At 43.0% G+C, this 17,424-nt stretch overlaps 1 protein-coding gene across 3 annotated transcripts in view; it reads right to left on the minus strand.

Annotated features, from left to right (window-relative positions):
* The window catches only part of plxnb1b (plexin b1b), a 109,533-nt gene that overhangs the window by 31,982 nt on the left and 60,127 nt on the right, over positions 1-17,424 (minus strand). For all 3 annotated transcript variants that reach the window (XM_065955370.1, XM_065955371.1, XM_065955369.1), the window contains 3 exons: positions 9,756-9,841; positions 8,446-9,601; positions 2,853-3,035 (listed from right to left, as the gene is read on the minus strand). In XM_065955370.1, coding sequence (XP_065811442.1) covers positions 2,853-3,035; positions 8,446-9,591 — 1,329 coding nt within the window. In that variant the 5' untranslated portion in view covers positions 9,592-9,601; positions 9,756-9,841. The remainder of the gene's footprint in view (positions 1-2,852; positions 3,036-8,445; positions 9,602-9,755; positions 9,842-17,424) is intronic.

The following is a 17,424-nucleotide window of genomic DNA, read 5'->3' on the forward strand; positions in this document are numbered from 1 at the left end:
CAGCTCTGGATGGAAAAACTCTGATGTTTGCGCTCGAACATGCACCCCACCATGATGCAGTCTGGGAATTTTTTTATGTGTGCAGTGCATAAGGCTTTAGGATCCCGTTTTACTCAAAAAAAGGTTAAAAAACTAAATAATAATCAGTCATCTCCGGTCTTAATGAGTCCGTGTCTAAGGTGTTCTACCTTTAAATACTCATGATAACCTAACATTAGCATCCGGGTTATCCTCTCTCAAGATGAAAACAATTTCAAGGCTGTTGTTTGTCCTACTTTTTGTAATTTTACGTACAACAACAACAATCTTATTACAGTTCAACGACGACAGCCACTAGAGGGCATAGGATGACTATGAGTGATAAGTAAAGGACACATTTTTATATGGCAGACGGGAAAGAAAGCAAGAGCCTGACTTTGTGTCTAATATTTGTTTTGTTATTGCAGAAATTGTGTTTTGTGTTTTGGGGTTATCTCGTCTTCTCTTCTTTCTGTTCACACAGAGCACACTGAGGATGCTACTGAAGTTACAAACCGAGCGACCCATTGCTGGTGGTCAGGAGGGCAGAGAGTTGACAATGTGTCCATTAAGGACGCTGAGATTGACACCGACACTGTCTGCTGTCGATGACTGATATCTCTTCATGGCTGTGAATGAGTCTCTCTGTTGGGAAGCGCACGTGTCTGCCAGTCAGCGGCGATGAGCGCGGAGCTTCAGCATTTTCTGGTCTCTGATTGATTGTGCAGCTCAGGCTTTAGCTGGCTCTGTGTGTGTGACGTAACTGTGCAAAAATACGTTAATGGCCGTCATTGTGCTACTAGTAGTGCCTGCTCAGGGGGGCCTCAACCACAAGCCACCATTGAGAAAAAAAAAAGGCACAAAGAGGCAGTGTGTGGAGAAAACTCACGATCTGTAAACTGCTGATATCAAGGGGTCTGCCTACAACACCCAACGTACATGTAGAATAAATCTAATCTTCTAATCTTCTCAACCGAATGTTCAGTTTAATTACATATGCTCACTTCCCCCTTTCAGTTTCTCTTTTGTTGTTGTTGTTGTTGTTGTTTAAATCCACAACTGGACAACTCCTGTGTGTGACCGAGCCTCACTCTGAACTCTGTCTGAACCCACAGACACGCCGCCATATGTGACCCCACAGTGTCGTGACGGCAGCACCTTGCAAATCTAATTGACAGCCTGTAGAGGGTTAACGACACTTCAGAGGAGCTTCACATGATCCGGCCAAAGAGCCGAACACTCGCACACTGTTTCGACATGACTGAAAGGTTGAGCGGCCCCCGAGCAGGCCAACAAGAACATCCTGATAAATGAGTTGGACGAAGGATTGCCAACATGTTTCAGTAAAACTCAATCAAAGTCCACAAAATCATGACAGACTGATGCAGAAAAGCTCTGGAAGCTGTGACATTATGAGACAGAATCAGACGAACCTCAGTGTTCATAAAAACACCCTGAAGACAAATATACAAACTTCATTGTTTTGACCTCATTACTGAGTAAACTTCATTTACATGCAGCGTAATCCAAAATCACATTTTTAAGAAGCAGTTTTCAGAATATATTTAAGGAACAAGTCAAGTTTTTGTTTTTTTGCACGACACGAGTAATTACTGTAATTAACCGTTATAAAAAAGTGATTAAACCCAAAAGAAGGTTAACTCCCTATAACTTCATAGGTGTAAGGATTTTGCTAACTTCTTTTAACACATTTACATGATTTATTTTAAAATCCTTTTCTTGTTTTTAGCTATTTTTGCCTTTTTAAAAACAGGACAGCCAAAGAGAGAGAGGAGATGTTGGGCGGACAGATTGGGGGAAGACCTGCAGCTGCGACAAGAAGCACAGCTTCCGCAAAATGAGCGCTCGACACGTTTTTTGAGTTTACTATGAAATGTTCATATTGCCATAACCGTGAAATTGCGATTAGTCGTGCAGCCCCAATTGAAAAGCAACCCTGCAATCTGTTGGCTCCTCACTTTTAATCGATCTTTATAACAAGACTGCAGTTTTTAAAAGCAACATGACCAAAGGATAGAAGACGCCCAGAAGTCTTGGACCCTAATTTTGAGTTATTCAGTACTCCACTGTTGATTGTCTCCCCACAGAGACAGAATCACAGACCGTCACCTGGATCCAATGTTAAGATATGAGTTATACGTCAATGGATGGTTTCTCATCTTTAAAAAAATGAAACCTTCACCATGAAGACCGGATGATTCCAGATGTTTGTTCCGTATGATAAAACCCCTTTAGACACATTTTATTCACCAATGTTTCAATGGTCTTAGAACACCAGATACGCTGTCCAAAAACAAACACACACGCCTCAGTGTATGTTTGCATCATTTACTGGATGAGTGGATTTGTAGCACAATCTCAGAGCATTCCTTCAACAAGATGTAGCAGGACGCTGCTCCTGAGATTATTTCAGCCCGCCTGCCTCAACACACTCAGACTATTTCAGACCTGGTCGGCAGATGTCAGTTTTCTGGAGGTGAACAGAGAGAATAGCTGAACATGATGTATGCGGGGTCGACTGCCGGTCTGAACAGGGACAGGTATTTCAGTAATGCAAGAAAAACATGTAAAAACATGTAAACAAATACAAAAAATAAGGTCTGAACTCAAAATAATGACACTTGTTGCAAAGTATGCCAAGCTTTGACTTCATTTTCCCAGCAATAACAACACAATCTCTCATGTACAAAGCACACTTTGTGAGTGATAGTGGTTTCTGTGTGTGTGTGTGTGTGTGTGTGTGTGTGAGCAGAACCAGCATGAAAGCTGGCAGTCTGTTGGTGCATGCCTTCATATCTGGGAGACGATCTTACCTTGTGCAGGTTCCCCTTAGAGTCCCCCAGGAAGGCGATGGTATGTCCCGCCCTCACGCTGACGGCCACAGCAGTGAGACGAGCAGACGGGCTGTCCAGGATGGTTTCAGCCTCTACGGCGATCCTGCTGGCCATCGGGCTGGGGGTGTGATCGGAGCCGCAGGGGTACGCTTCCAGAGTGTTCTGGTTGTGGAGAGGACACACAAGAGGACAGTTAGCGTTTGGTGAATGTATAATAATAGAAGTATAATTCAATAAACCAAAATTTGAAAAGTAACCTGATCAAGTCTCAAAACACATAATTAGAATAAAGTCTTACAAATGTGTTGATAAAACACATGTTTTAAGGTTGAACCCCTTTTTAAAAGTTAACTCAAATTGCTGCACAAACACCTGGTCCACCTGCAGCCTCCACATGGGGCATGCACCAACCACTAGGCTACTGTCGCCCCTGGTTACGGATGTTTTAACGCCCAGCTGTTGTCCATTTTTCCTTCAGATGTGAATTGGCAATTTAAAGTCCACCATCATGGACATAAATTAAAGAATTGCCCCATACTGAGATCATTTCCTCTCTCAGTCATTATCAGTCTGACAATATCGGCCTATGAGAGATAAAATGGCACCAGGTTTTAAGTTTATTTTTTCTGATATGCATCCAAAGGAGAGCTTATAGGAAAAATGTTATGCCCAGATAATGAAGAGAAAAGGCTGGGGATAATTCAATACTTTCTTGACTTTTAACAATACTTTCAGTTCCTCTCAAACAGGTTATTTTAAATCCGCATTAGTCTGACAAAGCAGCCCTCAGAGTACCATGAGGTAATGCCGTCATAGTACAAACCACATAGAGGAGATCTGCACGCACATGTTTTTTTTGCTGCAGTATCAGTAGATTTTTTGTACATCAAAATCGTGACCATATCAGCCCCAAACATCTGTGGGGCGCCAGTGATACTTAAAGTACCCCCATGAATAAATCACAACACCACCACACATCACACTGCATGTGGATTTCAAAGTGTATCCCTTGTTTTTGTACAAAAAAAGATAGAACCCCCCTCAGAGTGATTTGTTATTCATCTCTGAGCAACTAAGCTGGTTACCAAAAATAAAGCAGCAGTGCTCCTTTTGTGGTGGGTAAAAATCCCAGCAGGATTTAGTGTGGAGGGATTGGGGCTTTGGGAACAAACCATCACAGGATCCCAGTGACTTCTACCCTCAGTGCTTTTAAAGCTTAAAAGACAATTTGTTTTTGCCTCCACAGTTTGGCAGTGGGGAGTCTTTGCTCTGGCTGCGTTGTTGTCATTTTTGGTCGAGGGGGGAACATTTACAACAAGAACTTTTGGGGTCGACTGCTTTATCGTCGGTTATCCCAACAATAGGAAGTAGAGGCAATAAACCTGAGAGCTGTTGAAGCTCTGGTTTGCTCCGATGGATTGCTGGAGTTGGACGGCATGTTGTTTTGAAGAGACTCCTTATTTGGCCTGCTCTTAAGAAATAGAGACAGCTGAACCACCTTCACACGATCAACTCAAAGTGGCCAGCTTCAAACTTTGTTGTACAACATAACTAAAGTGCTGCTAGGCTGCAGAGCATTGATCCAGTTAACCAGAGAGAGGGAAAGAAAGTTTAGACGCCCCTGTTTTGTCTGAACCACTAGAACTCAACCATGAGAGGAAAACAACCAGGGGATGACTGTACGCTAAGAATAGCTCTGAACCACATTATGACTACTGTAAAAGTTATGAAGTTATGACGTCCAGTCTTGGACCGTGGCCCGGGAGCTTAAAGGCTGACTGCCCTGGCTTATGGCAGGCTGTGATTACACTGTAATACCTCATACTACCACTCAGGCTCCAATCATCAGGACGTTTAGCCTTCAACTCTCCGGGGAAGTAATAACCACGAGGGAGTAAGATAACAAGAAAAGATTGACTACAGTCGCGTTTGGGCTTCTAATATTTGGTACAGTAGGAGGCCTGATCACCAATAACAAAAGCATGTTCCCCAAAGCTTTGCGTGAGAGTAAGTCCCCGGTGCAGATGGACTCTCCTGGCAAAGTCTGGACCATGGATCAGGCTGCTTTGGTGTTGTTTGTGCAAAGGGATCCAATTGAGATTTGACATCTTAATGACACTGTAAATCTCTTTTGGGCTCCAAATCCCTCATCACTGTTCCCCTCTTAAGCCATATGGTTTGATTGGATTCTCCTCTAACCTTCACTTTAAAAACATGTATCGATATTAAATCTTCTAAGGGGTCATGACAGGGGGGTAGAGTGTCATCCCGTTCAAAAATGAATAACACAAGCATCTTGTAAAATATAATCCAAGGCTGTAGAGTATTCTATTATATAAAGGAATATGTGTTGGATATTGCAGTTTTATTATGACTCTGAGTATCAGAAATTCCACCAGTAGCTCAGAAATTCAGCAAAACTTCCAGGTGGTAACACAGCCAATCAATTGACTGGTCTTCTCCACTTTTCAGCGCAGGGTAAATATCTATTAAAAAACATTTTAGCAGCCAGTAGAAAAATGGTTACAGTCCAAACCTCAAACAGGGACCGACTACAAAGATATTGTGACTGAGAAGGAAAGTATGGAGACGACTTGCAACTGCAAAACTGGGAAAAATGGATTGTGTTTTAAACTGGAGAGGTGAACCATGCAAGTCATTTCCACATGTATTGTTATTTAATTATAGAATGTGTGGATGACTTTTATATATGAAGAAAATCTACCTTAAACCATAGACTGCTGATGACGTGAACCTACCCTTTGTGACGTCACCCATCGGTTTATGAATTGGACTTTTGAAGCCCATCGATGGCGCCTGCCATTTTGGAAACGCCGTCTCAAACTAACTTTGTGTGTTTAAAGTTGAGATGATTTAGAGAAGACAATTAAGATAAAAACAAAGCAGGCTGGTAATCAAAATGTGCATATATGGAGCTCCAGCATGTAGAGCTGGCACCCCATGTTCAGAGGCTACAGTTCTTGTCCCACTGGTTTCAATCAGCAACCATTCTGTGTTTTCCATCCTCATCTAGTTTTCTTCAGCTGTTCTATCTAAATGGTGAAAGGCGGGTAAAAAATAATCTTTAAAGTGTATTAATGTTGTTTTTTTTTCCATTCTCAGCATTGGCCAAAACTCAAGTCCAACCATTGGTAAAGGTCATTGGTCAGAAAAAAGTGGAAAAGAAACCCAGGAAACCAGTTGTGACCAAAATAAGTTATAACTCATAATACATAATAAGGTTGGTTGCACCGCATTAGCTATTTTAAAGACACAGTGCACCTAATGTTTTACAATATGGAGTGGAGATGTCAAATTCAGAGAACACCTGGATGTGAGAACACATCAAAGAGGCAGCGCTCCGTGTCCAGGGATGTATTCATATCTGTCCCGTCCACTTTCCCCCCCCATTTAATTCTCTTCTTTCCCTGATTGGCTGTGATTTTCCGCTCCACTGTGCATCTGTATGCCTTCAGTGTCTTATCCTCTTTCTCCTTCAGAGTCTCGTCTCTGCGGGGGTGTGTCTTTATCCGCCCTTGTCAGGCCTTGTTAAACATTACCCTCAACCCCACCCCACTAAGTACGTCTAATGCCACCGATCGATTCCCTCCCTAACCAGCAATTCTATTAAATCACACCGCACCGCCCTGCTCCCCATCCCGCCGATCTGTTGCTTGTGGCTACAAAAAGGTTGAGGAGGGTCAGTGCTTCTGTGTCCTCGACGCAGGAGGATGTGATAATAGAGACGGATGTCAAACAAGCCCATGATGTCCATTAAAATGTAATGTTTACATGCACACCGAGTGGAGTCAGGATTTCCAGAGTTGGTGTAATGACGGAGCTAATTTGATTCAATCCCTCCTCCTCCGCAGCAATACATGTGCCCTCTTATAAAAAATGTCTAATTTAATTTGATGCTCCCTGTTACAAAGGTTGCTTTTGCAGGAAGAGGGCTGGACAGTTTCAGCTGTATGGTACCAGCTCCAGCAGAGGAAAGCTTTTTAATCAGTGTAGTCGTGAAACTGTGAAAAAAAGAATCATCTCATCTGTAAAGAAAAAATCCAGACATCATGTTCTTTTGTAAACAGAGCAATGAAAACAAGAAGATTGAGCCATTCAGTGACTGGTTCACTGTGATTCCTCTGAGCCTTTTGTTTATGTGGATTCTTTCACATAAAGGGGGAGGAAGAAAAAAAAAAAAAAGCAGATATGTGGTCACACGGCTCATTCTTTTTCCTGTGGCCAGTCATTTTTAGCTCGTGTGCTTCCTTTCAGTAACACCCGGTCACACAAACATACAATTACACACGGTGACACATGGGAGTGGACTGCTATCTGTTTCAGTATGTTGACCACTGCACGCTTTCACTGGAGAAAGTGAAGAGGCCGTGTGTCCTCTCCTGAGCTGCAGAACCTTTTCGATACAGACGAGATGGTTCCACTACTTTTGTTTGAAATTGTAAAATGTTGTTTTCATGTCTGAGCCTGTGCAGCTATTCTACTCTCTGCGCACAGATACTTCTAAATCTATATTTTTTTATCTTAATGAGACTTCCTGGTTGAATGAGAAATGACAAATATTGAAATGTTGATTGATTTTATTTCATCAGAGTAACTGTTGAATAGGGTAATTATCTGCAAGAGCTGTTTCTGTCTCTGAACAACTCTGCATGTCTTTAGTCCATGAAATACAGACTAAACATGAGTCAAAGACTAAACATGAAAAGTCAAATTATCATTACTTCATAATGATTAATATTAATATTCTAGTGTAACAATAAATATAATCTTTAAGAGTTCAAAGTCACAGTTTATAAGACCAACAGTCTGCAGCGGGTAATGATCCAGTTTGACAACCTAAGGAATAATCTGGAGTTTTCTCTGTGTGAAGTATAAATAGGCTAATTGGTTCTTTCAAACTGAAAAGAAAATCTCATACACCTCCATGAAATGAAGGATCTCTTTTGACGGAGTTCATGGTTGGATCTTATAGGATTGATGAAAGAAAAATGGAGATAAATTCAAAGCAGTTTGGTGTACAGTTTCCCCTGTTCAACTTCTTTAAAAACTTCTTTGTAAAACTACAGAGCTAGAGATGCTGAAGTCAGCTTGTAACGTCAATCAGAGCGAATGAATGGATGCAAACTTACAACACAGTCAGAGCTGCATTGTAATTGGTCAGAACCAATTAAATATTACTACATAATTGTTTGTAGATTATGTTTAAGTGGCTTCCAGATAGAATTAAATTGTACACCGCACTCACAGCAAAAACCATCAACACAAATTGCTAGATGACCAAAAAAGATAAAAAAAATTAACTTTTTGGATGTGAGCATCCAAAAAGTCCGCTATTCAGTAGAAAGCTCTCGCCTTTCTGAGGAGGAGACGAGCAGAAAAGAAGAAGAAGGCGTGGGTCATGAAATCCTCAGAACATGACAGGATTTGTGGGAGTTTAGGCTCGTTCAGGAGCTGAAGCTCTATAACGAGTCTTTAATGAATGACATTTGATTTCTTCTTATGAAAATACCAACTTGTTTTTTTAAAGTCACATGATAACATTCACATTTACCTCTGGCAGGTTGGCACAGTTGGATTTGACTTCGTACTCGATGTACGCCGCCTCCACTCCTGACTCTTTGCCCATCTGTGTGTAGCACAGGTCCCTGGTGGAGTTAATCCTGCGGTCCACATCCTCCAGGTTGAACATGCAGAGGGCCGAGTCCTCGCTGGGACGAGTCGATGAAGTCAAACGAGTGGAGAAGACGCCGAGAAGAGTCCCGTCGCCCGCCTCGGTGAGCCCGAGCTGGACCGCTTGCAGGAGGTTGTATATTTTTCCCGCTCTGGATCGACACGTCAGAGGAACTTCCACGTAGGAGTAGTACGCCTGGTCCTCCAAGCAAACGCAAGACACGTAGGTGCGGTACTCCCGCGACTGCGACTTTAAATCCCGCCTGTAGAAGAGGAAGTACACGTGCTGGCGGTGGGTGAAAGACGCTACAAAGTGATGGTCGTATTCTGAGAGACGACCGGCCACGGCTAACTTGGCGGTTTCCTCGTAGGAAAAGATGGGCTCCTGGGCGAGGTTACGCGTGGAAATAGGAGGGTGGCTGCTGGTGTAGCCCCGTCCCACAAACAGAAGAGGCTGCTTGTCAGGATGAGAGCGCACCACGAGCCCCACGGTGCTAACGTTAGGGTGATTGGCTGCTACATATTGAGTATCCACCGGCCTCTCTGTGGAGAAAAGTACAACATCCACAGAGTCCAGACTTCGTTTCTGGCAGATTCCTTGGTTGACACTCCCGCACGTGATGAGCTCCATGGAGTAAGGGTCCACCAGCAGGAGCTTGTTGTGGTTGCTGGTTGCCCTGGCCTGAGGGCAGTTCACCTCAGTCACGGGGGGTAAGCACTCCCTGCTGTCTGTGACGGGTCCAGTGGCAGCGTGGCCATCATACTGGAGGAATCGATCCAACTGGAACAGGTGATCCCGGGCCCCGACGTAGACCCGACTCACAGCGGGGTCCGGGTGCAGGGCCAAGTGCTCAAACAGAGTGTCATTGCGCATAAAGGTGGGGTAATCACTGGAGGGGAAGGACTCTGATGCTCCGACGAGACCGCTCTGTAGTGAGGTGAAGGGCCGGCTGACGGCGAGCAGCAGGAGTGATAGCAGCGTTTGGACTGCTAACACTGAAACACAACGCACCATCCCCGGAGGCATGGCAGCAGATCTGAGGAGACGGAGAAAGAATGTCTTCATCCACAAATGGTACACAGACCACATAGGTTAACTCATTTTTTCCATTCTATCTTTTCCACACAATGTGCCGTGTAAATGTTTTCAGAAATATTTTAAATAAGAAGATTGAATTTTCTTCTTCTTACCATTTGTTCCCAGTGCTGTTTCACAGAGGTATGTCACCTCATCACCTCCCAGTAGATTGGGTCTAAACATGCATCCTTCAGGACACCTGCAACACAACGCAAAGAGAAGATACATCAGTATGCTGTATATTTAAAACAACCAGAGGGGTTTAAATGTGGTTACCTTTGAGTCTTTATTATGCAATGACAGAGAAAAGCTTTGAAAGCAGCAAGACTGGATTTGAGAGCTTAACTATTGGACAATTTTAAAGGAGACTTGTCACTGCAAAAGAAAAACTTTGCATGATTTGAGTTGAATCTGGTGGGCGGGACATCTCTATTGGCTGGTCTCGATGGCAGTGACACCTTGACAACTTTCATGGCAACAAAGGCAACCTTTTGGATACTAAAGCAAGTCTTTGATTTAAAAAAAATGCAGGTTATTCATCTGAATTTCTAATTTAAAAAAAATAATTTTACTTGTTGCAGAATTCACTCGTGTGAAAAGATCTGCTTCACAAATGCTGAAACGAAGAACCTCGTCCCAAAAGAGATCACTATAAGACAAACATTGATGGTTCAGAAACCTCGTGGGAAGCTCTTGCGCATTAAAATTCCTGTCAGACTTATGTCTCACAGGCTACATCCGTTTTCTTGCTTGTAGAAAAGCCCTCAGCAGAGGCCAAGTCGAGTAGTGTCAGTCCAAGAGCTCTTTCATCGCCACACACACACAATGTCCAAGAATACAATCCCCCCCTCATTGCTAGGATACAAGGTACAAAACCCTTTCGGCTTCAGAGAGGGTGCCAGTAAAACAAGTTTGTGTGAGGTAAAGGAGGTGGCATGAGAACCTTTTGGAGGGGTCGAGTTTCCTTGTTTGGGGCACCTGAATCTGAACCACGCTCAATTTAGGAAAACCGAAATGTCTCCTCTAGTTATGATTTCTTAACTACACTCATATCCTCCCTTTTCCCTCCTCATTATCGCCCTCTTTTTTCCATGCACCGCTCCTCCCCACACTCCATCTCTGGCACAGAAGCGGGATTATCTCCTACGAGTTCAGGCGGATCTCCAGTGGGCTTATCCAGAGTGGAGGAGAGGGAAAAAAGACGGAGACAGACTGAAAAAGACACTATTCAGTCCAGTGAACAGACTCCCATCCTCGACGAGTGTATACACACACACACACACACACACACTCACACACTCACACACCCTGACACTAGGAGCATTAGAAAGCTTGCTTTGTTGGTGGCAGTCTTCTGTGGGAACGAGGGTAAAGTCCTGGCAACAGGCCAAAAGAATAACACAAAAACAATCACCTAGAGCACAATTACGATGATCATTGTTATCCAAAACATTTCAAACCAAATGTGAATGAAATCTAAAACTCCTCATCAGGCACTTCCTCGAGCATGTTTGTTTTTCCGCGCTGATATCGAACCACCTCCTGTTCCAGCACAAGCAGAGTCACAGAGGTTAAGTAGGCTGATTGATGCCTCTGTGACGGAGCCTGAAATCATCTGATCTAAACCAAACAGGGAGTCTTTAACCCCCTCGGGTTGGGGAAGGTCCAAGTTTTCAGCGCTTGATTTTTTAAAGCTGCGACTCCGTGGCCCTGAAAAGATCCTGCCATGACTCTGGTGGAAACAGCCAATGCAGATAATCCTGAGAAAGCAGCGGCCCAGCGCTGCACGGAGCACAGAGACAGGAATGACAGGCATGTTAACTCATGGAAGCACTGGTTCAACAAATACAGTGCCGCTCCTGTTTCCTCCTCCAGCTAACAGTTTCCGAAAAGCTGGATTTAAACGATGCCGTTGTGGGAAAGAGTGTTGGATCTGAGATGGTGTTTGACTTTCATAATAACTCTCAGAATGTATGGGCTGTCACTTTAATTATCCAAGATGTCAGATTTGTGATCTTTGATTAAATTATAGTAAAAAAAAACACGTTTCTATACCACGGCAACAAAAATATGAATCCTAGGCACCCCAATGGAAGATCATTTCTTGTTTTTAAGTAAGACGAAAACAACAGAGTTTGCTATAAAATGCTATAATGATAATATTTGCCTTCATAACAATGCTATGTATGGTACAGCAGAATCATAATGTCAACAAAAAGAGCGGAGAACAACACACTGATGAACAGGAAACGTAATGCAACCTTCTAATTATGTGCAGGGAGATCGGATGCACTGACTCCAGTCACAGTATATAAACGTCACTCCCCCCTTCCCTTTCATTGGCTCGTGCTGAATTCTCCGGATAATATCCTGCTGAATTCTCACATCAGCTCACTCTGACCTGCTGTGGAGAAAATACTCAGGGTCTGGCAGGAGAAACTCGGCTGTTTGTGTTCACGCATACAGATCCTCTTGGTTATATCAGGAGTTTTCTGGAGATGTGAAAGCCCACCCCAAAAATATGGTCAAAGATCTGAGTTTTGTTCTTAGCTTCTGTACTTTTTGAAACTTTGGATCTATAAAATAACAGATACTTATTTATTTATTTAAACGAGTGGTATCAAACAGTATTCAACATTGTAACAACGTTAATCTTAAAGAAAAATAAAAAGTCATCTATTTAAATTCCCTTTGTGCTGAAAGCTGTAAATCAAATAGCCAAAAATGACGGTAGGCTCGACTGCCATCAACCTTTTTTTTTTTCCTTTCCTGCAGTATATAATCCAATCACACTCATCTCCATTCACCGTGTGAGATACATGAGAACAACAGAATGGACTTCTGATTGGATTCAAATCGCATCTCACCACCGGGTTGGAAGTCCATATTTTTCTGTGACTCCAGCCGGTCAAAAGGTACCAGTCTGTCGAGACGAGAGGAGGAAATGTGTGCCTGTAATGGCTTTATCTAAATGTTCCGGTACTTTTAGGTAATGGACTCCACTCTGTTCAAGCACTCTCTGTAGAAACAGTATCAGGAGTCAACAAAAATGTTGTTTATGGAGAGGAAAGCAGGCGTAATGCTGTGTCCTGTAGTCGGCTTGGATTCACTCTGTTCCCTCAACTAAGGAGCTTCACACACACTCAGTGAGCTCAATGCAACTTTCTTCTTCTGCTGTGACATTCATACAGTATATACATGTTAATTTAATTATTTAAATTGGCACCCACAGTATATATGTATAGCACAAAAGATAAAAACTTCTTTAACAGTCAATGCTTCCTTAGGTATGGAGAGACAGATAATTTCAAAATCTGCAAAAAAGGCGACGTAAAAACTATAAAAGGCAATAATAGTTTGAATTTAGAAACAGGAAAAAAGGCATTATAAAAAGTAAAAGATTGTTTGAAAAATGGGAAAATATGTAAAAGTGTAAATGATAAACGATGGGATGAATTGAGCTTCCAAACTGTGAGTATATTGAATTTAGGCAGGCCATCGAGTCTTATTCCTCTAACTTTAGATAAAACCATTTCCACTTCACGCGTGGTGCATTCATGTGATGTCGGACACAAAAACTCTAGTCTTTCAAAGATCATTACGAAGACATGATCATTCACACGCTTGCTTTTATATTTATTTATATTTAAACTGTTCATGTTGTTGTTTGTGTTAGAACTTTTTGGAAGATTATTTCTCATCAAAACTCTTTCTGTACTTTAGTCCGTGTTTATGTTTAATAATGTTTGTGTTGCTCCAGTGTTCGTCCTGATCTGCACTCTGGTCCACGCTTGTTGTTTTCATATTGATACAGCTCTGTAAAATAAACGGACTGGACTTCCTGGATTGTGTGTCGGGCCAACAGAAGCAACAAACCTCGTCCTCCCTAATGTGTTCATTTTAACACATCGCTGATTTTGGCCGGCTCGTCTGAAAACATTAACGCTCATATTTCATCATCAGGCTGCTGGATGACGAGAGTGATCGACCAACGTTTGCTTATTTAAGATACACCTGCATCCATGTCAGCTGATCAGAATCATTAAGTGACAGTATAGAAAAGTAACAAATAGAACTGAAATCACTAAAACACTGTGATGCACTTAAGCCTCAATCAGACATCAGCACAAAGACAGAATGTGAAATGTATTTTTCTCTGAACATAAAACTGAAAAAGATCACTTTTCCTGCACATTCACAGTCGACAAACTTGAAGTCAGGAAGTCTCCGCAACATCCTGCAAGCTTGGGCAACACACTGAACCCTTAAGACTGGAGAAAACATAAATTGGCCTGAAGATTTTTTTCTGTCTTGCATCATATGCAACCCACTGACACAATTAAAAACATCTCAAATATCAGTAATTAAAATCTGCTCAAATAAAGTTTCTGTTTTTCAAACTTTCTGAAATCAGTTTTGCAATGGGTCTTTAAAATCCATCATGTTTGGGGGACTGGTTGGCCTAGTGGTTAGTTCTCATGCTCAGGTACAGAGGCTGGTGTCCTCGAAGCGGAGCGACATGGGTTTAAGTCCAACCATCAGCTCCTTTCCTGAAAGTCAGTCCCCAAATTCTCCCTGTTTTCCGAATATATCCAACTCACTGTCCTATCGACAAAATCCATAAAAGTCAGAAAATAAATCTTGCGTGTGTGAAGCAATTCTGATTGTTTTAGTAAATCTTAAGTTCGTTTTTAAAGGGACAGTGTCAGAGTGACATGCAGAGGCCGGGGAACATGTGTCCCTTTTTTTCCCAGTACGACCAGTTTTATTTGTTTTGTTTTACACCGATGTTCCTCTCCTTGCTCAATCCTCGACAAAGTTCAGCTGTCAGTGAAATATTCTCTCATTAATTCATATCTCTCATTGTTTAACATTGAAGAGCGCAGGGCGATAGCATCAGAGTGATGGATCATGGGAGGATGGTCTCAACAGAGCTCTGGGAACAGGATTACTTTTGATAAGTCGAGCTGCCAAAGTCGACAGAAAGCAAACTGTGGAGGGGAGGAGGGGGGGGGAGGGGGGGAGGGGGGGGGGGCACTTTGTTCGTAAAAGAGAGATTAAAGGTAAATGCATTTTCTAACTTGTGCTGCTGTATTGATTAGAGGACTGGTGCTAATGGGGCCGTAAGAAGCAGACAGAACCAGCAGAGTGAATCCACTGTACAGTAAACAGGAGTACCTCAACCTGCCACAAACTGGACTGGAGCCAGAGCTGCAGCCTAAAGACTGCACAAGCCGCAGAGGCATTCCTGGGAGGCACATTCAATTGAGCCATCATCCGCTTCATTGAGTCCAGCCTTTCATTCATTTTCAATTCAGCTATTCCTACATTCTGGTGCAGAGAGAGAGAGGGACAACAGCAGGGAGAAGGACGGAGCAGATTTGAAGGGAAAAAACGCTGGCAGAGAAACATTAGCGGACAGAAAAAGCGGGGTTACAGGAAAACAATGGGGAAAGAGGAGGACGGGGTGAGACAGAAAAAAAAGGGGGGAAGGGGGGGGGGGGGGAGCGAGGGGAAATCGCCCCACAAACAAGTGCAACAAGCTTCAAGGCTCGGTGCTCGCCCGAGAACTGATGGAATGTGACTAATGATAATAAACTGTAGAGAGACGGGGGTGTGAGGGAGGAGAGGAGGGAGAGAGGGACGGAAAGGAAGGATGATGGCACAAAGAGAGAGACTAACGAGGGCAGGGAGGGAGGGAGAGAGAGAGAGAGAGAATAAGAGATTAGGGAGGGAGAGAAGGAGGAAGAGAGAGAGAGGCAGAGAAAGAGACGGAGAGAGATGAGGGAGGAAGAAAGGAGGGAGAGAGGGGATGAGCGAGAGACAAGGGAGGGAGGAAAAGAGGGAGAAAGAGAGAAAAAGGAGAGGGGAGACAAGGGAGGAGAGAAGGGAGAGAGCAGGTATGAGAAAAGAGATTGAAGTAAGGAGGGAGAGATCGAGAGAGGAAGGGCGAGAGAGAGATTAGCAGTGAGAGAGCCAAGCGAGGGAGGAAAGGAAAGAGAGAGGAAAGGAGGGAGGGAGAGGATGAGGTGGCCATTAATTACAGTGCCTACCCATAATGCCTCATTCAGCACCCACTCATTGGCAGAACAACGGGGAGGGGAAATAAAGCAAGTTTCTAATTAGTGACATGATTGTGAGCATAAACACACAAACTTGCACAGGCACACACACACACACACACACACACACACACACACACACACTCCCAGGCCTATAATGAGAAGTCCTCCTCTGCACACTTTAACAAATAAACACACTCCAAATGCCCACATACACACACACACACACACACACACACACACACAGTATAGTGGAATAATGGGACTGTCCGAGGCCTTGAGTGAACGCAGCCATCTGCAATCAGTCATTGCCTTTACATCAACAAACAGCGTTTTTACAAAAGGACGTTTTAGCGGCTGAGAGGGCGATGGTGTTCAATTACAGAAACGCTGAGCAGAAACATCCTCCTCATGCTGATGATGTGATATACGACCTCCGTAAAGAAAATGAGCTACTTTGTAACACCTAACAAATGTCCATACTGTCCCTCTCTATATCCTAATAACGCTGTCTACAGACCACTGACTGTATATATACATATGGACAGTTCATCTCCATATGCTCCAGTTGTACAAAAAAAACTCAAGTTAAAATACTCATTGCAGTGGAAAACTGACATCTTGTGCTGGTGATGTCATTTGGAGTCTCGCAGTATGGGATCTGATGGTTGAGATGCGGTATAGATGTCCCGCCCCCTTTCGCTAACCAAAACACACATTTTACTCACCAACAACAACAAGGCAAAGATCCGTCAGGTCGGTACAGTTCACAGCAGAAGAACACACTGTTGTGTTTGCTTACACAGATATGAAGAAGTTTATCGTCTCTTCTTGTGTTTTTTAATGTTTACTCTACTCTGATAATCCGATGCACGAAGCGCCACAGGGAGCCGTATTTGTCACCTTAGGAAATCATGAAACAGCACGATAAGAAACAACTGTACGTTTCAGAAAAACAAACGCACATGTATTTTAATGACAATATTTGATCCACGTCCCTCCTGTTAACATGCCGAGACCTGGTTTTGTCTCGGGATAGCCCCTTCAAAACAACAACCCCCATGAGCCTCTGCTTCAACTTTTAGTGCCGGAGAAGCCAGTTAGAGACGAATCAAAGCTGGAGCAAAATTAAGAGCAGCTCGCTGTTGGGATTTGAAACAGGACACTGTTGAATCTTAAATTCAAACCAAAAACTGACCCAGTTCACCCGACGTGAAAGTGAACTAGTTAAAGCTGCTGAATGTTTCATAACCGTTCTAAAACATGTAGTCTTTGTGTCATGGTGTATTCATGCAGAATATGCAGAATATTCAGAATGGGGGAAACCTCCTGTTAGCCTGGTTTTTTTCGCTCCAGTGATTACCCTAAATTACCATTTCTTTTTGGAATATTTTCCATAGAACTGTTTTAAGTTTTTTGCATTTCCTGAGTGGTTAAAATGATACCATGTACAAACAGAGTGCAATTTAAGCGACAGAACCACGACTAGAGATGCACCGAGTTGGAAAATCTGGGCTGATGACGATGTTTGAAATAACAATTTAGCCGATTGCCCGTACCAATGTTTGATTCATGACTTCTGTTTGGTGTAAGACTCCAACAATGCCAACTTTTTCCTCTCTCACAAGTCAGAGTTCGTTCAACAGGTGACTTCCTCTGCATGATAAAAACCCTGTCTCTGAATCAGTAGTTAGGTGTGTTAGATACCAACAAACATCGG

This window comes from Labrus bergylta, chromosome 5 (assembly GCF_963930695.1).
Source record: "Labrus bergylta chromosome 5, fLabBer1.1, whole genome shotgun sequence".
NCBI lineage: Eukaryota > Metazoa > Chordata > Actinopteri > Labriformes > Labridae > Labrus > Labrus bergylta.